A 21,906-nucleotide genomic window follows, 5' to 3' on the forward strand; every position below is an offset into this window, starting at 1 on the left:
GGAGCTGTATTGCTAACAGTGTCTCCCTGGCTAGACAATATGTGCAGAAAACATCTTCCCTGCTTATGTTAGAGTATTTCTCTTGGCTCCAAGGGAGGGATTCCCTGACATCAAGACCCATGGCCACTTGGCCCCAGTGCCTGGTGGTGAGTGAAAACTCCAGCCCATTTTACACTCCTTCCTCTGCGCCACTACTGTGGACTTAACTCCCTTAGACCCAGAGTCCTGTTGGGGATGGTGTGTCTAGTCATCAGGATTTGATGCTGATGGCTTTGAAGCTGCCCTATTCAAAAGAGCAGTGGCTCTTTTTCTAGACTGTGAGTCTTCAGATGAGTAATTCTGCCATTTATTTTCCTGAAAGTCAGGGCTTGTTTGTAAACATTTAAGGAACATGCTTCCTGGGAGCAGTCAAATCCTCATGGTGAATTTTCCCTGTTCAGAACATCAAATGAAGACTTTCTTGGGTTTTGCAGTGGCTATCTGGTTTTAATAATCTATTTTTAAAAAAGTGTGTGTGGGGGGGGGGGGGGTCAGAAAGTTCTACATAATGGTCATCTGCCCATCATGAAGAGAATCCTGGATAAAGTTGGAGTTTGGTTGGAGGGAAACAGAAGCAGCCCAGTTGAGATAACGTCTGGTTTCATTGCAAGTCCTGAGCCCGATCAACTCAAGTCATTGCAGCCATGCATCTTTCCACTGTTGTGGAGCAGTACATGTCCTGGACCGTCTACGGTCCCACTGTGTCCCTCTCTTTCCCTCTACCTTTGCCAAGTTCAGGAGTCAATTCAGAGTCTCAGGTCACAGCAGTTCTTTGGATATTCAAGCAAAATCCTGCTTTCAGAATTCCTTTCCTGGAAAACTGCCCTTCCTGCTGAGTGACATCACCTGTTCTCTAAGAATTCAAATACTAGCTTCATTATTATTGTATAAATCATAAAGTGGTCAAAACAGTTGAAGGTGTTTTTGCCAAAAGAATAAAAACTAGAACTTTCATTTACACAGTGCTTTGGAAGTGGCTGGGTGTGGTTGCACGTGCCTTTAATCCCAACACGTGGGAGGCAGAGGCAGGCAGATCTCTGAATTTGAGGCCAGCCTGATCTAAACAGCGAGTTTCACAACAGCCAGAACTACATAGAGAGACCCTGTCTCAAAAATACAAAGGAAGGGTGGAACTGTATAATTACTGTCTTGGAGGCTTGTTATACTTTGGGGTGCTGGATTTCACATCTGGAAGCTTGTTAAAGCTTGGGGTACTGGAGTTTCTGATTCAGAAGGTCTAGAAAAAAGACCAAAGTTTGTATCTCTCTTAAACACCAATGAGTTGGTGGTGTTCTGATCTAGATAGCACCCTTGCAGAATCATTCACCATTACTAAGACAAAGAAAGGTCACTGAAAGTGTTGAAGAATGACAGATTCTCTGTGGTGCTGTAGCTGATACTCCACATCCTAATGCATTGTTTGCAACTTTGTCACAGGGTTTTGCACATAAGCCTTGTCTCCATAACACTAAATCTTGGGTGAACTTACTAGCCACAGAATGTGTTAGTAAGTGGCTTTCCACAGTATGACTTGCTATTGTCTAGTAGTTAGTTAGTATCCAGTTTAAGCACTGTGTATTCTAAGACTTATGAAGTTGGGTCCTGCCTGTGGCCCCAATGCAGAGGAAATCCATGGGCCATGGTTTTGGCCTCCCTGACTCCTGATGTGTATCTGCACATTAAAGCAGCTAAGCCAATGCTCTGCAGCTTGCACCAATTTCCTCTCAAATGAGACTGAAGGCAGGCTTTCTCCCTCACTTGACTTTCAAAGTTCAGTTATCTTTCAGGCATATTTAGAGACATGGGCCTTCTTGTAAAGATAAAGTAGTTATTCTTGGCAAAACAGAGGATTGTCTCTTTGATGCCTGGTGACTGATCAAAGTAAATATTAGTCACATTGGAATTCAGTGCAGGCAAGGCACCATGTTACTAAGTAAGACAGGGCATTTCCAAAAATTTTTATTGTGTAAGATATAAATGCAAAAATACACCACTTTAAGTGTATGAATCAGAGGAATTAAATACATTCATTGTTTGTGTGGCCATCACTATCATCTGTTTCCAGAACTTTCCCATTATCCCAGTAGAAACCGTGTTCCCATTGAACAATTACTGTTCTCTTCCCCAAGTCCTTGCCAAGCTCTTTCCAACCTCTTTGACTTTTGCTACTCTGAGAACTTCACATGAGTGCCATTGTCTAATACTGGTCTGTGTGTACCTGGTTAACTTAACTTGGCATGATGTTTTCAAGGTCCACCCATCTGTCAATACTTTGTTCATTTTATGGCTGGATATCTCACTGCACAAATGTGCCATGATGTGCTTGGCCATTCCTCTACTGATGCTTATGTGGTTGTTTCTACCTTTTGGCTATTGTGAATATGCCTCCTATGGATATTGATATAGAAGTTGTAGATTTAAATCCCTACCCTGGGAATACTTTAAATGATAGTGGTTACTAACAATTTAAAATATGCACTGTCCATTACGGCTCAAGTAGGCTTCTGAGTTCTATGAGAAGGATGCTTTGGCATGAGAGAAACATGAGAGCAACATGCACCCCCAAGGGAGACCAGTGTATGGTTAATTGCTAGAGTCTGAAAGAGGAGTGAGCACATGAACTGCACTAATCACAATTGTGTATATAAATATAGTTGTTTGCATCTCAGACATTAACGTTCTGTCTTGTGCAATTAGCTGCTTTGGAAACCATCAGCTTAAGTGCTGAGGGCTCCTTCCATCCAGTGAGAGCTCTTGGTGCTATTCTTTGAGGGGAAAGCTTGAATTTGGTAGGGAAGAGGAAGCAGCAGAAATCGGGAGGGATCCTGGCTGGGATAGGGTGTTGCCAACAGAAAGTTTTTGCTCTGCCAAAATCAAGAGCACAACTTTTCAAATGTTCTAGGTTTAGGCGGCTTATGTGTCAGGAAGTCATCAGCCTGTGGCTCCTTAGAGGAGTCTAAGGAACACAGTGTCTCAACTAGCAGCAGCAGATTACGGACTGTTCTGCCCAGTCCCTGGGAAGAGTTCCCCTGCTCAGCCCCAAGCAGTCAGTTACTGGGTCATGTCTCCCTGCTCTCACGGCAGACACCTCCTGGGGAGACTGCGAGCAGAACATAATCTGAGGATACAGAAGTACCAGTCGGCTGAGCTGAGTGGCAGCTGTTGAATTATAGAGACTGGAGGCTGGACTGGGATTGGCTGGGGCAGATTGGTGTACTTCATCGGCAGTGCTAGTGTGCCCTGACCTCATTTTCTTAACAGCTTGTGAGCATCCTAGGAGGGGTTTGTCCCCAAGTCTGCACTGATTAGGAGAGCATTGCTAATCAGAGGACCAGGGGTAGGGGCAGGGACAGAACCCAAGTCCAGGCCAGAGGACCCTGACCCAGAGGATCTTAGGTATATGAAACCAGACATACAGCTCTGAGAGCCAGAGACACTTCTCCATCTAGAAGGAGATGAGTTAAAGGTACAGTGGACACAAATGATAAACAAACATACAACAAAAGACCATGTAGAAAGCAGATTCTTTTCAGACAGCTCTAACCATTTTAAAAATAACATCAAAGACAAAAATTCTAAACTCACTCCTTTGGTCTTTTGTTGTATGTTTGAAAGTTGAAATTACAAATTGGAACTTGAAGTTCATTCGTTGACAATAGTGACAATAGATGGTCTTTTATAATTTTCCCACAAACTGGCTTTTGTAGATTGTAAACTCATGGTTAACATATTCAGTTGTCTGTGTGTTTTAGGGCTGGTAAAGTGTAGAAGTATGTTGCAGTTATTTTTTACAAGACTGTAATGGGCCGTTCTATTGGCTTTCTTCACAAGAACCAGGCTATCTACTTGCTGTGCCATGACATGGCGGCCATCAGTTATGCTTAGGTCTGTTAATCCATCGGAATTAAAAGATGGTAACACTCATACTTGGTTACCACCCTTGTACTTGCTAGTGGAAAATCTACAAAGAGAGACTTCGCCTCATTATGAGGCTGCTCTACTATGGTAGGGGCAGGAACATGTGACAGGCAGAGTTCTTTGCCTTGAAACTAGAAAGCAGAATGCCCATCAGGTGCAGCTATATGGGAGCTTGGGCACAGGTTTGATTCTTTGTGTTTTGAGTGTGACTTCCTCTCCTTTTTCTTGAGAGGGTAAACATGAGGATCAATACTTCTTCACTCCATTCACTCCAGTCCTCTGCTGAGGACTGAGCTAAGAAAGGTTTGGAGGATTGGTATTGCTTTCTATGTTCACTTCTGATTTGACTCGGTCATTGGAACTGTGGAAATTGTCCCCATGGATGGCAGCTTCTTGTCTGGTGTGAGTGAGGGTGACCTGTGAGACAGCATGAAAGACTGTGACTCCATATAATCTGGGTCTAGACTTGAGACTGCAGGGGCACCTGAATTTGAATCTTGCCTGCTTCCTTGGGCCACATGACCTTGGGCACATTACTTGACCTTCCCACACCTGTTTCTCTGTACATATGATGAAAAGTGACAGCTGCCTCTCACGGTTCTTGTCCAGATTAACCGTCACAGTGAGCAGCCCAGCCCAGGCCTCATGGTGGAGACTCGGGAAAGTCTAAGTTTTGTCAATATTCTAGAGAGGACAGATGACTTTTCTGTCTTCAAAATGGAGCTGTCTTACCAAAGTGTGACAGTCTGCCATTGTCTCATGGAGCTTAGGAGTCAGACCTCCATGCTGGGGACTTAGAAGCTCACCAATGTACTTGGACACACCTCTTTTCCTGGAGAGGAAGGCAGAGTGTGTGCAGGGCTCAGAAAAATGTGTGGTAGGAGGAACTCCTCTGGCCTGTGGTGTCATGGAAGGGCTGACTGTCTGCTTTTAGGTTTGGATTTGAACAAGAGGGGCTGGTAGGCATGGGGAGCTGTGGGGAGAGAGTCCCAACAAAGGGAACAGTGTAGGTGAGTCTTGTGTGAGTGTGGAGAAATCACAGGGCTATCGGAAAAAAAAAAAAAGTGTTGTTGTTTTTAGAGCTGAGGTCCAAGTACTAGAGTAATTAATGGCAGGGCTCGGTGGGCTACTACTACCAGGCATGTGAGCCATGCTGAGGTTCTGAAACTAAAGAGTAGTGGGAGCCATTGAAGGATTTTACACCAAGAACACGATCAAGTGCATATTTTACACAAACTGCTCTATTAGTCAAGAGGAATGTTGACTGAAAATCACAAGATCAGGAATAGAAAATGTAGAAAGAGATAGTTGACATTATCCAGAACAGAGACAGTGGTGATGTGGGCCAGGTCCATGCAGTAGGACAGAGGGAAATGGAAAGCTGCTTGGCATACAGGACATCATTTGGATACACTTGCGGGGAGGTACAGAACGATTTTGCCAGTAGAAAGCAAGGACCTGGGCTTCACATTGCTCACCTCCAGAGCAGGGGCAACGCCAGTCAACTTCATGAAGTGTGAGCGTGTTAGACGTCAGCTAGCCCTGTAAATTGGCAGTAGAGATTAGCCTTCAGCTCCATCATGGCCCCCTTAATCTCAGAGGACACCTGGGATGTGAAACTAGCAGATATAAGTAGTTGGACTTGGCTGGCCTCCACTAGAGAGTGGTTTGGGATCTTTCTTTCAACCTCTTGGCACTTCTTATTTTTCTAGGCCACTAAAAAGTTGCAGTGGTATTTCCTAAGTGTTTTTACCACCTGAAAATGAATAAACAGAAGAGATTAAAATAAGAGAAATCAATTATTGGCATGTTAGTATTATGACTTACAGAAAGTGAATAGTCATATGATACCAGTTATTTAACGACTGATTTTAGAGTATTATGGGCTGGGTGTGATGGCACACATCTTTAATCCTGGAACTCAGGAGGATTGCTGTGAGTTGAAGGCTTGGCTAGTCTCCATAGCAAATTCCAGGCTAGTTGGGGCTTCATAGAGACCTCATCTCCTTCCAAAATGGTTGTGTACTACTGTTTGATCTGTAGCCTGGCTATGTAGGAAATGATCCCTAAGGTGGGTGACTTCTTGATCAGCCTTAGTAATGAGTGGGGTTGGCATGTCATTTGATGGCCTTTCCAAGAAGTGCCATTCACCACTGGGGCAAAGCATTTGGCTGCTTGAGTGCATGAGGGATGGAAGTAGATTAAGCACAGCAGAACTGTGGGCACAGGGATGGCTCCAGAACATCAGAGCCAGGGTCTCTGATTCTCCAGGCCTTTGCTTCAAGGGCCCAGGGTGACTGGTACAGTTGTTATGTGTGTATTCTAGACAGAAAAAAAAAAATGGAAGAGGGGCAGAGAAATGGGAGGTTAGAGTTTCTCTGACCTGGCTGTGTCTCCTCTCAAGAGTCTTCTACTCAGCAAATAGCTCTGCTGGGTGGCCAGTCGTCACACAAGGGGCTGAAAAGTGGCATTGGCTTGGGTTTCGTTTTCAGCAAGTCAAGCAGAACTTCTCCCTAGGCCAGTGTCTTCACAATAGCAGAGGTGTGTGGGGACCCTGCTGCCACAGACCTACAGTCCTGAAGTCAAGAATCCCAGGGCAGCATGTGGTGTTTGTGTGGGAGGTGCCTGTGCGCTTTGCTAACTGGGCTGTCTTCCTAGCCTCTTGCCCTCACTGATTACACACCTTGCTATTGTCTGTTAATCCAGGCCATTGGGAATGCCAAGACCACTCGCAATGACAATAGCAGCCGCTTTGGGAAGTTCATTGAGATTGGCTTTGATAAAAAGTACCACATCATCGGGGCCAACATGAGGACCTACTTGCTGGAGAAGTCCAGGGTGGTCTTTCAGGTGAGTGGCAGGACTCAGTCATTTGTATTTGGCTGTCAGTGTTGTACTCCCCTGTATTCACAAAGCAGCCCGTCTTTTGGCTTGGATCAGCCTCCTTGTTTTTGTTGTTCTCTTTCAGAGGAAACATCATGTGGACTGAGCATTAGGTCCACAAGTGTTTTGCACAGCTTCGCCTGTTGTGTGTTAAATGAGCGCTTGATCCCAGGATAAAGGACAGGGCAGTCTTTTTGCAGCTTTTACTGTCTTACCCTTAGAGAATGTTATAAGTAGACCCTGGGTTTTGACTTTCAGAGAACCTGCTTTGGTGGGTCAAAATATGGGTGGGGCTAGAAAGAAAGGTGTATATGTTGAAATAACTAACACACACACACACACACACACACACACACACACACACACACACACACACACTCCTAGGAAGTAGAGTCCTTGTTTCTTGCCCACCGTGGTCCTTGAGTGCTCTCTGCCAACCCTCCTTTACCTCCTGCTCAGCTATCCCTGGCCTCAGCCTGAACCCTTTCTCCTGTGTCTGGAGATGGCTAGTGCCACTAGCAACCCCATGCATCATTCTCCTGCATCAGCTTTGTCCTCCCACCCCTGGATTGAAATAGCAGAGGTGGCCTGAGTCGAGTGTGTAGCTTGCTTTGCCTTGTGCAGAGTGGCTTCCCGGTCCCCAGGGTTCAGCTGTCCCCAGGATCCCCCCAGAGTCTCCTGAGCTATTCCTTAGTGATGAGTCCCTGCTGATGAGTAACAAATATTTCATGAACTCTTAGACCAGCCCCCCTGCCCCTTCCCTCATGGGTTGGTTGGGCAGTCCTGCACCCTTCCTTCACTACAGCAGAGAAAGCAGGCAGCTGTGTTGGGTGGGCTGACGAGCAGCCAGCACTCTGCCCTAGCTTTGCATTTCCTCTTTGATTGCTGACACTACCCAGGCCTCCTGAATGTGTATACACCATCCCCCCACCCTACCAATTTAAGGTTGTTCTAGTCCTGAGTGACCACGGAAAGTCTTCAGGGACCTTCCTGACTGCCTGGCCCCCCAAACTAGGGAAGCTCAGCTTTAACTTAGTCCCAAGCACCCCCTCCCAGGAGCTTCCAACAGAGAAGCAAAGGTCTGAAGAGTGTTGTTGAAGCAGCACAGATGGTAGTGTTTGCTGACTGACCCACTGTTTGTGACATGGCATGGTGTTTAATGTAGAAAGGAAAAGGAAATGCCTGTTTCTACATAAGCCAAGACGTAGAGTCCTCACAGACAGCCCTGCCATAACAAATGAAAAATAAGGCTGTTGGAGCTGCAGCTGGCCAGGGCATGGAAGAAAAACCTGGGGGAGGGTGGTCTAGCTCACACCATCTGCATGCGACACCTAGCTAGAATCGGAGTGGTCAAGGAGATGATCTGGGGAATCACTGACTAAAATCGATCTCCTTTCCTCCCCCAGGCAGATGATGAGAGGAATTACCACATCTTTTACCAGCTCTGTGCTGCTGCCAGCCTTCCCGAATTTAAAGAGCTCGCTCTAAGTAAGTCAGCAGGTACACGGGGTCCTCTGCAAGGGCAGCCGCTGCGGCAGGCAGCCAGGAGCTCTGCCTAGAACCCGGGGTTGTGGGTTCTTGTCTTAGCTCTGTCCCTGCTGTGGTCCTGCCCTTTAGTCCCATCAGAACCTCACTGCCAGTTAGTAAAGCAAGGTTAACTACATCCAGGCTACCTGCAAGGAATGAGCTGCAGGGGCGGGGTGAGCTGCAGGGGCGGGGTGAGCTGCAGGGGCGGGGTGAGCTGCAGGGGCGGCGTGAGCTGCAGGGGTGGCGTGAGCTGCAGGATGGGACGTATTTGGCAGAGCGGGGAGGTTGTTACCACTTTCAAAGGTGTGATGGTGCAGTCAGTGCCGCAGCCGCACAAGCATGAGGACTTGCATTTGGCTCCCACATAGCCTTGTGTGAGTCCATGTCAGTAACCCCAGCTCTGGGAATGGAGAAATGAATTCCTGAAGTTCTGTGGCCAACCAGTCTGCCTAGCTGGAATAGATGGGCTCAGGCTCAGCAAGAGGCCCTCAGTCAAACAGTAGGGGAGAGAAGTGAGCAAGGAAGGCATCTACTGTGACCCCTGGCCTCCACGGATGCACACAGACCCACACAAGCATGTACACATACAGCACACATGCACAGATTTTTTTTAAGAAAAAAAAAAAATGAGTTTCTTCTTCACCATGAGAAATGGGTCCCTTTCAGAAGATGTAGAGATTTATATAATGCTCATCACTTTTCCTTTACCAATGTGTGTTAAATTGTATTTTAGGGTTTGAGACAGAAAGGATAGGAACAGTGCTGGCCATGGTGGGAAAGGCCACAGAGCACACTTATGAAGGATAAGTCACAGTTAAGACACGTGAGACTCAGTACTGCAAAACAATGGATCCCTTCTGAACAGGCATGGAAGTTTCTAGCATATCCATGTTAGAGCATGCACTAGAAGAAAGTGGAACAACCAAAAGTGCCTCTCTTGTCTCTATCAAGTGAGTGGCCACATCCTTTTTTTCCCCACGAATGCATTAGCAAGTCCCCCATGTTTTGAGGCATTGACAGGGAAACAGTGGTAGGCTGGCTTTTATTCCTGGCTCTGTTGCAGGCAGCATCTCTCCTTGGGCTGGAGCTCCTGCCTCATCTGTCTGAGACTAGATGGAGTCTTGGTTCTGAGACCTCAGATACCAAGTAATGAGGGGCCAGCCTGGAGCTGAACAGCATCCTGCCTTTGGACTGTTCTCTGTATTTGGGTCTGTGTAGGGAGAGCCTTGGCTAAAAGATGATGTGAAAAGTTGGTTTGTCTAAGCAAAATCTGGTTGGTCTTTGTAGCTATGAGATAAACAGATTGCAGAGGCCATGTCCCCAAGTCTTAGCTGTCCTAAGGATCCAGCACCGGTCCCAGTTGTACCCTCAGTAGCTACATAAAGTAGTGTCTTAGTCACTGGTCTGTTGCTCTAAAGAGACACAATGACCACAGCAGCTCCTACAAAAGAAAGCATTTAAGTGGGGGCTTGCTTACAATTTTAGAGGTTTAGTCCATTGTCATCATGGTGAGGAGCACGGTGTCATGAATAGCACTGGAGAAGTAGCTGAGAGCTACATATTGATCGGCAGGCAGAGAGACTCTGGGCTTGGCATGAGCTTTTGAAACCTTGCAAGCACACCCCTAGTGACACACTTTCTCCAACAAGGCCACACTTCCTAATCCTTTCAATCCTTTCAATCAATGCTGCTCCCTGGTGACTAACCATTTGAATATATGCCCCCTTTGTGGGCAATTCTTTTTCAAACCATAAATGGTTCCAGGATTTGCTTCCTTCCTGATAAGTTCCTATGGTGGTTTTTGTACATATACATATCATGATTCATTCATGAAACTTGACTCAAGCCATGTCGAGTCAAGTCATATTGATTGATACAGCTATGGGTTCTACCATAGTTAGCCTGTCAATTGCAGTATGGAATGGTAATCACTATGTCACAAGAAGCAGAGTCTCAGGCCAGAGAGTCCTCTATGAAAAGTCATAGTTTACTTAGAACCCAGAAATGACACATTGGATGGCACCCATTGTGTGCTGGTCTGTCTTGTTGTACAGTTGCTGGCTAGTCTGAGCCTTCCAGGGGTACCATAGCTTCCAAGGTCAAGGATTACATGCTCCCAGCTAGTCAGTGCAGGTTCTCAGTGGCCCTTGTTTGAGCAATAGCCTGACCTGGGACCTTTTGGGTTAGATGCCAGCTCTTAGTCTCGAGTGACCAAATAAGCAGCCATAAAAAGGACCACCATCCTCTTCTTATCTTCCTAGAGTGGGGGGTAGGGTGGGGTTGTCAGGGTCAACCTGCAGAAACCCTTTTTCTCTAAGGTCGGTTTTATGGGGAATCAAATACTGACAAGATCCACCTGGCTGGCCACTTGGTCCCAAATGGAACTTTAGTAGGGAAGTTGTCTAAATTTTCATTTATGTGAGTTGTATTGAGATTTAAAATGGCTTTTCCTTATCTGCTGTTTGTGAAAGGTACAGACTCCCTGGGCTTCTGCCAGAATCCTTGAAAATTACTCAATTCAATCAATTTCTTGCATCTTGAAGAGAAATGAAGAGCCTCTGATAAGCCTATGGCCTTGTTGGTGGATTGGCAATGAGCCCTGAAACTGGGTTTTTGGTTTCGTCGATAACCCTGATAAATAGCTGGGAAAGTCAAATACACGGACGAGCCAAAAGCTCCAGGAGATCCCTGAGACACCATAATCCTTCTCCTGTTCTTAACTTAAAACACATTATACAAAAACCTCTGGCACCCTGGCGTGAACTTGTGCATTTGTCTGGAGGTGGAAGGCTTGGGTTTGTATCTTGTCACTCATATTCTCCCACTACCCCATTGCTGTTCTTTTTGCTTAAAATGACCTTGGGAAATTTAGAACAAAGGCCAGTGGTAATTTCATTAGGGAATAAGTGACGGTAAAGTTCCCATCCTTAAATCTATTGCTCAGGTGCTTAAGAAAGTTTCCCTTCCTTTTTACTATCACAAGTGTGTTGATTCAGGTTTGCAGCAGTCACCACAGACTTGCACAGGTCAGAGTACAGCCTGCCCAGGTGAGGTCCAAGCTCTGACATTGTCTTTGATGTTTGGTGCTCTAATCATAGATTGACAGCCTCTTTGTGCTCTGGTGACTGCCTGGGCTATTGTCTGTGTGATGAACCAGTCAATAGGCATTTTAGTATTTATTTCTCCTTGTAAATTCTTAGGAAAAAGGGGGAGGGGGCAAGGAGGAGAGGGAGATCACAACTGGATGGTGAGAGAAGGTGTTGTGGGTGGGAAGGATAGTGCTGGCTTCGTGGACTTGAATGGAAGAGAGCTGAGCTGCAGCCATCCAGGCAGATAGGGAAGGACCAAGCGTACGCTGCTTTCGTGTCTTTTACTAAGGAGTCTGTTGTGTGATAACAGGTGACTGCAGCAGACAGAAGCAGGGGACAGAGAGGATCTTGTTGATTGCACTCAGAACCTTCAGCAGGTGGCCTCTGCAGACAGTGTCACCTGAGCCTAAGAAACGACCCGGCTGGACCTGAGTTTGGAAATGCAGAGCAGGAAAAGTGGAGGTGATCTGTCAGACACAGAGCAGCAAGCAGTAGGGCCCTAGCTGTTGACAGTGAAGGATCTTTTGAAGATGTTGAAAATGCCTTCCCTCAATGCAGAAGCCAGACATCTCCTTTAGAGTCTCTAGTGACCCTGCTGTCTTGGCTGACATTCAATAATGGGGAAAAAAAAAAAAAAAATCAAAGTCATGGGACACTAAGGATCAATCATCTCTTCAGTGGAATGTTCCAATAGTAGGCTCTGCATCCTGGTCATCCCCTGGTGAGCCTGTGCAGCCCCTTTGCATGCCTAGTCATGCTCAGTTTACATGCTGGAAAATGGGAGCAAATGGAGTAAGTTGTCTTTAGGTGGCACTGGGAAAGCTGTCAGGTAAGCTATTTTGAAAAGTGAGTGTAAGAGGAAAAATTGCTTTATTTACCTTTTGGATCTATTCTTGCTCAGCACCCTGAGCTTGTGGAATAATTAGCTATGAAAGTGCTAAGTATGTTTTGAGTGTAAGTCATAAAAATTTACTTCTGTTGAAGCTCTATATAAGTGTGTTAAGTTCATCCTCCAGGAAACCTCTCTCAGCACACGTGAATGCTCTTTGCATTCTTTTCTGCTTATTCCTATTCAACTCTAGGCCTAGCCTATTATAATGGCGATTGTATAGTCAACCTGAAGGTCAGTGCTGAGTTCTGACACTTTGTAGCTGGGCCCCGCAGTGTTTAGTACTCAATTTTCCAGGATTGTTGACAGACTTCATTGCGGCCTGGAGCGTTGATGTTACATGGGAGCAGCACCAGGACCTAGGTAGAGAAGAGAAAATAGAGGCAGTTAGGGACTGTCAACCGCATGACAAAGGGAGGGGTGGAGGAGTGGCTGTGAGGAGACAGGCATGTGTAGGGCACCAAGAGAAGAAAGGAAAAGCCATGAACCTGGAGGAGCGGAAGGTGGCCATGCCACAAAAGATTTAGGGCATTGACCCTTGGCTTGAGGGTGGTGAGACTGTGGAGGGGCTTTCATGTGGAAAAGTGATGTGACTGAGGTTACCAGCATTGCAGGGGATGGGGGCAGTAGAGAGTCTTTATCTGTCCCACCTGCCATCTCCCAAATCACAACACAGAGACTTACTATTAATCATGAAAGCTCAGCCGATAGCTTAGACTTGTTTCTAATTAGCTCTTACAACTTAAGTTAACCCATTTCTATTGATCTATGTGCTGCCATGTGGCTCATGGCTTGTTACTTCATCTCCTACACATCATGTTTCCTCCACATCTCGCTGAAGACTCCCTTCTTCTTCCCAGAATTCTCTCTGCCCTGAAAATCCTGCCTAGCTTTGGGCTGTTCAGCTTTTGATTAAACCAATCTGAGTGACACATCTTCACAATGTACAGAAAGATTATTCCACAATGCCAAGGTGGGGGCAGGGCGGGGGGTTGAGAGAATGTAAGTCGAAATACAGAGATAGGTTTAGAATCTTTCAGAACATTCCCCCACCCCACCCCACCCCACCCCTGGACAACACTTACCGAAGGTCAGACTCACAGAATTGGCAGATTGCAGGCAGGCAGAACGGAAAAAGACCATAGATGTTCTTGGGAGAAAAATTGAAAGACATGATGGTGTGGAAGGACTTGAAGTTGCTATCGAGTGTGTTTAGCTGACATGTATTCAGTGTGCATTACCAGTTCCAGGGAAAAGTATTTGGAGGGGACGGGGACGGGGGCAGGGGTTCAGGGAAAGAGAAAAAGGCAGCCTATGTCCAGTCTTGGTCTCCCATCAAAACCAAGTGTCATACACACTGAGCATGAAGTACCAGGCAGAGCTGTCCTCACATTATGTGAGGACACAAAGACTTAAGTACTTCCCAAAGATAACTTTTTAAAACTTGTGTGTAGGTGTGTAGGTGTGTGTACATGAGTGCCAGTGCCCACAGAGGCCAGAGGCTTCAGATCCCCACAAGTTGGAGCTACAGGAGGTTGTGAGCCTCCTGGAATAGATGGGTGCTTAGTGTCAAAGCTGTATCCTCTATAAGAACAGTGCATGCCCTTAACGGTGGAGCCATCTCTTCAGCCCCTCCTCACCCCGATAATTTTTACTGGACTAAGTCATTGTTCTTCATTAAACCTCTGAGGCCAGACCCTTCAGAGGAGCAGAGGTTACATCCTCTGAGTAATGCATTCCAAGTGCTTGTTGGGTATTTGCCCTTTGCTAAGCTTGTCTCTCACTTATAAAACACTACTGACTCTCCTTTCTTACCAGCTGTCAAGGCTGTCAGAGGCACAGCTGAGGGAGGGGAGAGAACACTAAGAATACCGGCCCTTCCTTGTCCTTACAACCCTGACTTTGTAAAATAGACAAAACCAAGTCCCTGCCACCCTTCACTGCCCCTCACTTGTCAAGTGTGGCTGCTGGATGAATATCACCCAAGGCCAGAAGTGTGAGATTCCAGAATGTGACTCTAAGTATATATTTTCCTTGTATGTTAAGTCCTTTAAAAAGTCCAATCTGAATTAAGTGATGTTAAACTGAACTCCCCATGACCTGTTTACCTTACCAACTTGTTCACCATGGCAGTTTTTTATGCACACAGCCACACACTTCGAGTACAATACAAGTTTCTTTATTTCTCAGTTTTCTCTCTCATTTTCTATTGCAGGTAGGGTATTCTAAAGGATGATACATCCATCTAATACCAAAAATCGTTGTGAGCTAGCATGTTCAGAGTAGACCTCCTCATAGCTGGTGATCTGGGGGGTGATGAGGAATGGAAATCTCTCTAGTGTCTCACTTCTTCTGCCTCCTGCAGCATGTGCAGAGGACTTCTTCTATACATCCCATGGAGGAAACACGGCCATCGAGGGTGTCGATGATGCAGAGGACTTTGAGAAGACCCGACAAGCCCTCACACTCCTTGGTAAGGAACTGCTGAGTGAGAGTAGCCTGCCTGCACAGGGTCTGGAGGAAGTGAGGGGAGGTCTCACTGGCTTACCTACTAAGTCTTCTGAGCCTTGCTGAATCTTTTCCTGCACTCTTACCTCTCCCACTGGCTCCAAAGTTTACAGTTTGGAAGTTTTCTTAGAAATAAGCGTTTGGGCCAGGTACTGTGAAATATCCCGCCACTTACTTGGGTGTTGAAACAGATGAAAAGAAACCAGTTTAGCCATGTCTTTATGTGCTGTGGTCTGAGTTCAGAGGCATTGTGCACCCCCAGAAAGGCCCTCTCACTGAGCCAGACCACCTGCATACTAGCCCTATACAGCATCTGCGAAGCAGCAGCCCCCAGTGTCTGGGAGCCCGGGAGCCCTCATGGTACAAGCAGTGGCGCTGTGCTAGCCATATGTATTACTATCCTTAAAGTAGGAAGTTCTCTGTGACTGTCAGTAGCAGATGAGCCCGGGAAAGCTGGGGCGAATTGTCCCTACCCAAGCCTGTTTTAGGGGAGAAGCACTCCCAGGTTCGTGAGATGGAAGGTAATTCTTCCTAACTGGGAAGTTAAAATAGTCAATCTTGGGGTCCATAGCCAGGCAAAGGGGAGCTCAAGGTAGCCTGAAACTCAGAAGGTGACTCAGATGGTCACGGTGTCTTCCCCACCTCTTCTCTGACAGAGATGGAGCTTTTGGCTTCTCTGTCGGGTTACTCAGAGCAGCATCTGTTCAGTTCTGTGGTATAAGCCAAGTTTTGTCAGTGTTCAAATTAAATGTGAACAAACTGGACACACCCTAGGCTCTATGGGGAGGAGATGGAAGGCATGTGCTGTGGTTCCAGTGTGGCCACTTCTCTGGGTAGCTGAGACGTGGGTAGAGTTGGCCCTTTGTACCTGTGAACTCTCAGGAGACAGAAAGCACTCTGGTTATTCCAGTAGGAAGACAGCATCTTTATAATTTGAGCAACAGTGAGTGAGTAACTGTGGACAGGGCCGAAGTGGACTCTGAAGACAGATGTCAGAGAGGCAAAGGAAGTGCTGCTGTGGCTAGTACAAGGGACCGGACATCCCAGGGACTGTTGAGTAGAGGAACCAGAGTTGTGGATAAACTTTAGACCCAGCTAGGAGGAGGGCAAAGCATGCCCAGCGCTAAGGACCAGCACCCTGAACAAATAGGCTAGGCTGGACCTGAGTGTGGTGGATCCCTAGGCCCAATGTGAGCTCAGCAGGGAGGTTGTTGGGCTCTCAGGTAAATGGTGACAACCAGGAGGGACCAGACCCAAGATGGGAACAACTTTTCTGCTGCCTTTGCATCATTGAGGTGCCCTTGGTTCAGAACCTTGATGCTCTGCCAGTTGGCGCGGAGCAGTTCACAGAGGGGAGGACATAGAAAATATCTCGATACCGGCACTTCTGGCATCCCCCAGCATCACACATCATACTGATCTCCACAGTGAAGGACTTAGGATATATGATGCTGAGCAGATGTGTTCTGCCCAGTCTGCCAACAGGAGAAGCACTCACCACAGGGCTGTTGCCCATTCTGGGTGAGCAATGAGCAAGAGCTGGTAAGAGAGGGTTGGATACCTCCCAGGCTCTGATTTTAAATACCTCTCATAGAAGATCACAATTGCGAAAATATTTCAGTAATTCTTTCTTCTCTACTCTTGAATAAATGTTCTCCTTTTTAATTACAGAGTTGGAAATACATTGTCTTAAATACAAAATAGTAAAGAGTTTAGGCTTTGTGAGCTATGTGCTTTCTGTTGCCTCTACTCTCTTTGTGGCAGTAGCCTGCAAACAGCCTCACATAAAGCAAGTGGGCAGGACTGTTCTTTGGGGTTACACAAACAGCCTGTGGGCTGGGGAGTATGGGCTGTCAAACCTTGTTTTACTCGTTGGGTTTAATTGATGTTTTTTTTTTAAGTTTAAGTTTTTGAGAATTTCTTAAATCAGTACTGTATTACATCAGTACCCTTTTTCTCCCCTTCCCCACTCACCCTATGTTTCCCCCACGCCATTCTCAAATTTATTGCTTATATGTACATGTGCTAAGACTGACTGCTTGGGATCCAGCAACCTATCAGGGAGCTCATCTTTGTAGAAAACTGATATGCCCTCCCTTAGCAGCCATTGGTTGCCTGTAACCCTCCCTTAGCAGCCATTGGTTGCCTATAACCCTCCCTTAGCAGCCATTGGTTGCCTGTAACCCTCCCTTAGCAGCCATTGGTTGCCTGTAACCCTCCCTTAGCAGCCATTGGTTGCCTGTAACCCTCCCTTAGCAGCCATTGGTTGCCTGTAACCTTCCCTTAGCAGCCATTGGTTGCCTGTAACCCTTTCATTTAAGCATGAGGCCTTGTGAAATTTCCCCCATCCATGATGGCATGTCATCTCTGTGGTCACTGTGCAGCTCTGGTTTAGGAAATCACGTTGTTGAGATTCATGGGTGTAGCCTCCCTGCCATGTCTAAAAGACACACTCTAACAGCAGCACCCTGGTTCTGTGGCCATTGCAGTCTTTCCATTTCCTTGGCATGACTTTCCCTCAGCTTTAGGTAGAGGGGTGTACTGTAGAGTTGTGTCACTTATTTATGGGCACTGAGCATGGAATGTTTAGTTTTTGCTTGTTCAGAGGATCCCCTGTAAGAACGGGCTTCCTTGTTGGTGATTTTTTTCCTTAGCTCGTGCTTGGGCTGTCCACTTTGTGGATTATCTGAGGAAAATGTTAACCTTAGTAAGACCTGTCTTTGCCCCTCAGTTATACAGGTGCTATGGGTGTTGTAGTTTGGGTAAAGCACAGCCTTGAGGATAAGCAGATGTAGCTGAGGGAGAATGTGGCAAACAGCTGCATTTCTCCAGTAGAAGGCAACTTTATTAACAGCCATCATACCATTCTGTCAGTTTTTTTACTAAGCTTGAAATACTCTGAAATTTGAAAAGAACTAATGCCTCCAAGCTAAATCTAAATCTTAAGAGCAATGCCTCTGGTAATTGATGTAGGCAAATAACAAATCTGACGATCAAGTTTGTTCCATACTGTTTCCAGGCCGGGAGTGTTTCTGTCACTGTTGGGGCATGTATCACCAGACAAATAGCCACCTTCAGCTGGCACTGCCCATAACTGGAACGGTGATCCCAGGGGTGTGGTGGAGTGCTCTCCTTTTCTTCCCCTGTTGGCCCTGTGGTTGTGCCACAGATGTTTGCAGGATATTAAGTTGGGAGAAAAATGACTGCAGATAAATGGCCATCTTTATTAAACTCATAAAAGCATCCATAAAGTGTCTGATTGAAATGAAGTCCAAAATGAGTCAATCTTACTGCTGCTCCTCTGTGCTCCTGGATGAGTTAAATGATGATGTGCCCCATCTGGTGTGATCCAGAACAAGCAGAGGGAGGCTATTTCCCTTTCAATAGGAACCCCTTGCCCTCTGAGATGCTACTGTGAGTGGTAATTACTTGGCCTGGCTGGTTTTAAGAGTCATTAACCCAGGAAGGAAAATCAAACAATTTTTAAAGTCCTTAAAAAGGGTAAAAAGTCCTTTCTATCATGGGACAGATATTGGATGTCACTCATGCATCTTTTTCTCCTTCAGGAGTGCGGGAGTCCCATCAAATAAGCATCTTTAAGATAATTGCTTCCATCTTGCACCTTGGGAGTGTGGAGATTCAGTCCGAGCGTGATGGGGATTCCTGCAGCATACCAGTAAGTGGTACCAGAGACAGAATGTGCACAGTCAACTTGGCACCTCCAGCCTCATACCATGGCCATTCGCCTCTGTGCTTAGAGGGCACCTCTTGCTTATTTATTCTGAGCGATAATGACTGCTGTTTTTCTCACTGATAATTTTTTTTTTTTTTAAAGAACCAATCTATTTCAATCAGCCATCAAGTTTCTATCACTGGGACAGGGGATTTAGTGGCTAGTCAATAAATTTATTTGATGAGTTTATTTCCCAAGTACTCTGAGGTACATAGACTTCTACACCATGTCATCAATCTATTGAGTACCTTGTGGGCCCTGACTGAAGTCTTTGCAGCAAGGGAATAGAATATTGGACTCCATAGTTGGTGGCTGCTTCTATAAGAGCTGGCATTCTAACTGAGAGCCGGGATGGGATGGCTCGTGCTGACCTTTTCCCAGCACAAGGCAGAATATTAAGTGAAGCATCTGAGTCAGAGGCCTACCAGCTAAGATGGCTCCTTAGAGGTTCATGATAAAAGTCCCTTCCCCTGAACCTAGTGCCGCAGCTGATGTCTGGTAGACAGGAGTGTCTGTGTGGAATGGAGGATGCTGGAGGGAGTTCATGCAATTGGGAAGACAGCAGTTGCTGTGTCCTGTCTGTACCTTAATGCTGTTGGCCAGGGCTAAAACTGGCACTCTGACCTTGAACAGGTGTATCTGCCATGTTTCCACATCTGTGCCTATTTGTGACTAGCCTAGAAGGAAGTATCAAGTGTGATTCTTAATTCTCAGCATGTGGAATTTAAATAACAAGATTCTAGGAAAATTCCAAAGATGACATCACAAAATCCAGATGTGGGTGTGTGCCCATGCCACAAGCTAAAGCCCTTGCTCTTCCCACTTCCTGTTACTGCTGTTTGTGTGTGTCTAGAGTTAACAGAAGAAGTTCAGAATGTCCCTGCCTTTAGGAAGGAAAAGACCTGAACTCTATCTGAACTCTATCTGAGTTCCTCCCCAACCTCCACTCCAGCCCCACCCATGATCCTGTAAGTGAGAAATGTTGGGAGTAAGATGGTTCCTGGGCTGTCACCCTCTCCAGCATGGACTCTGTAGCCTCTTGAGAGCTTGGAGGCTCCCACCTGTACCTCTGAGAAAGGTAGGGTTTGGGAACTTGCAGGATCCCAGAGCAGTTTCTGACATCTGACCTTCACAAGCTGCAGTGCATGTGTGTGCTGTGGGGTGGGTGGAACCTCCAGTGCATTAGAGATGTCAGCGATGATGCTTTCTAGCAAGTGGGGCATTCCAAGGACCATGGCCTATCAGTGAATACAGGCCCAGCCTGACCCTAGTAGTGAATTTGAGGCTGTTGAAGAATTGACCCTCTGGGGTCTTTGCCCTAGGGAGAAAAGTGTGCAGAGTTTATGCCTCCCAAAGGCATACCCCTTCCTAGCAAAAATGCCCAGTGTATCTTTAGGGCAGCTGAATTCCGTAAGGGACAGGGAAAATTGGAAGGACATACATTGGCAAATTACTGGTTAGGCTGGTGATACACAATTTTGGGGTGTGTGTGTGTGTGTGTGTGTGTGTGTGTGTGTGTATTGCAAGGTTAGGTTTCTCAGCATGAGCTCTCCACCTGAGTGACACACTCCTTGCCATGGATTCTTGCAGCATGCCAAGCCTCCTCGCTTCCCCTCACCACAATGATTTTGCATTCCTTTTGTGATTATTCTCTGAATCTCTCCCTCCTCCTGCTCCTGCTCCTGCTTCTTCCAAATTGATGAAGGTGATAAGTCTACTTGTTCTCAGTCACCTTTGCAGTATTCAGGACCCAGCAGGCACTCCAGAATGGATAGCTGGGTGATTCATTGAGGTTGTAGAGGCCACAATGGTGATAAAACTGGGAGCCACTGTGGATGAGACGGAACTCGGTGGGTGCCAGTGGGAAGTGAGGCCCTTAGCGCTTGCACTGGAAAGCCCCGCCTGGACTTGTATGTACAGTGTCTCTGATATTATGACTAGTCTTTCACTTCTGGGCATTCAGATGAGGGGGAAGTCATTGATCAAGGCCTGTTCCTCACCACCACCACAAAGTGGTAGGACCATGTCTGTTGTGCCACTATTCTGCTTGGCACATGGTAGCACCGTGTGTTTGTGAGGTCTGTGCAAAGATGGGACCATCAGGACACACTGAGAAGAGTGGGCAGAGGACACGGGTGACAAGGTGAACTGAGTTGAAGGTCTAGGCTGTGAATGGTGACAGTGCCAGGGTTGCCAGGGTTGCCAGGGTTCAACCTGCCATTCATCAGGGATGTAACTTAGAGATGCTCCCTCAACGCCCTATGTCCACTCCCTCCTCTACGCACTGTGAGTAGAGGGAGAACACAGCCCCGTATGGAGGCTTTTACTGACGGTGACGTTGATAAGTTCTAGATAGTACCATTCTGGTTGTTTGGGTCAGAATGAACCTTTCCCAGAGCATGCTTCTTCCTATACATAGGAACAAAACCTAGATAAATCCCAGAGAGAGGAACCTCTTTTATAAAGGGCGGAATGACTAATGCTCCTGTCAGGACAAGGTTCTTTCCCAGGACCACTTCTTCTCACTTACTCAGAAATTTTTGACCAAGTGACCTGGGCCACCCATACACACTTGCCAGTGGCCCATGGTTGCTTATTTGAGAAGTGTGCTGCTGAGAATCACTTTCATATGGATCCTTGATAAATTCCTCTGGTCCATAGGTAGGCTTGCTGTCTACTTATAGGTAGTATGCCTTCTGCTCTGTAGTTTTTATTTTTAATTAAGGCATGAGAATGCATTCCATGATTGCCAGTGTTACCATAGAGATGCAACAGTGTCCAATTACTTGGACACCAGAGGCAATTTTTCCCCTTGAATTTGGCAGTACAGACTCATAAAACTAACCTGCTGTCTATAACGCTGACTGTTTTAATGGATTTATCATCATCTAATTATGTTTAAATGTAATTGCATGATGTTAAATCAGTTTCTGTTAGCACCTTTAATCAACAGAAGTGGGTGGGAATGGAGAAGTCCTCACTGTGTTGTCTGGAAACCTGTCCCCCGGTGGCTATTAAAGTGTTAGCTCCAAACTGTGGTCCCATCTCTGCCACACTCTAGCATGGGGTGCGGGAAGAGAAGAGGGTGTCTGGGAGCTGGTCCATGTTGTTGGCTGTAGACAAATCATTCGCTCAAATGTCAGGGGATCCATCTGTAGTGTGTGCCTAGCGATTAAGACTTCCTTAAAAATAGGTCAGATGAACAAATTGGACACTTGCCACCTGTGAACTTGTTGCCTGCCAAGCAGGCTCTACATTCTAGGCTGTAGGTAACATTGTGTCAGAGCAGGCAGGGGCGGAGCAGCTGCAGAGTGAAAGCT

General features: G+C 46.4%; 1 protein-coding gene across 1 annotated transcript in view; it reads left to right on the forward strand.

Annotated features, from left to right (window-relative positions):
- The window catches only part of Myo5b (myosin VB), a 302,139-nt gene that overhangs the window by 171,789 nt on the left and 108,444 nt on the right, over positions 1-21,906 (forward strand). Inside the window, exons 6-9 of the mRNA XM_036205228.1 lie at positions 6,664-6,807; positions 8,247-8,328; positions 14,711-14,818; positions 18,420-18,529. Coding sequence (XP_036061121.1) covers positions 6,664-6,807; positions 8,247-8,328; positions 14,711-14,818; positions 18,420-18,529 — 444 coding nt within the window. The remainder of the gene's footprint in view (positions 1-6,663; positions 6,808-8,246; positions 8,329-14,710; positions 14,819-18,419; positions 18,530-21,906) is intronic.

Source organism: Onychomys torridus, chromosome 13 (assembly GCF_903995425.1).
Source record: "Onychomys torridus chromosome 13, mOncTor1.1, whole genome shotgun sequence".
Classification (NCBI taxonomy): domain Eukaryota; kingdom Metazoa; phylum Chordata; class Mammalia; order Rodentia; family Cricetidae; genus Onychomys; species Onychomys torridus.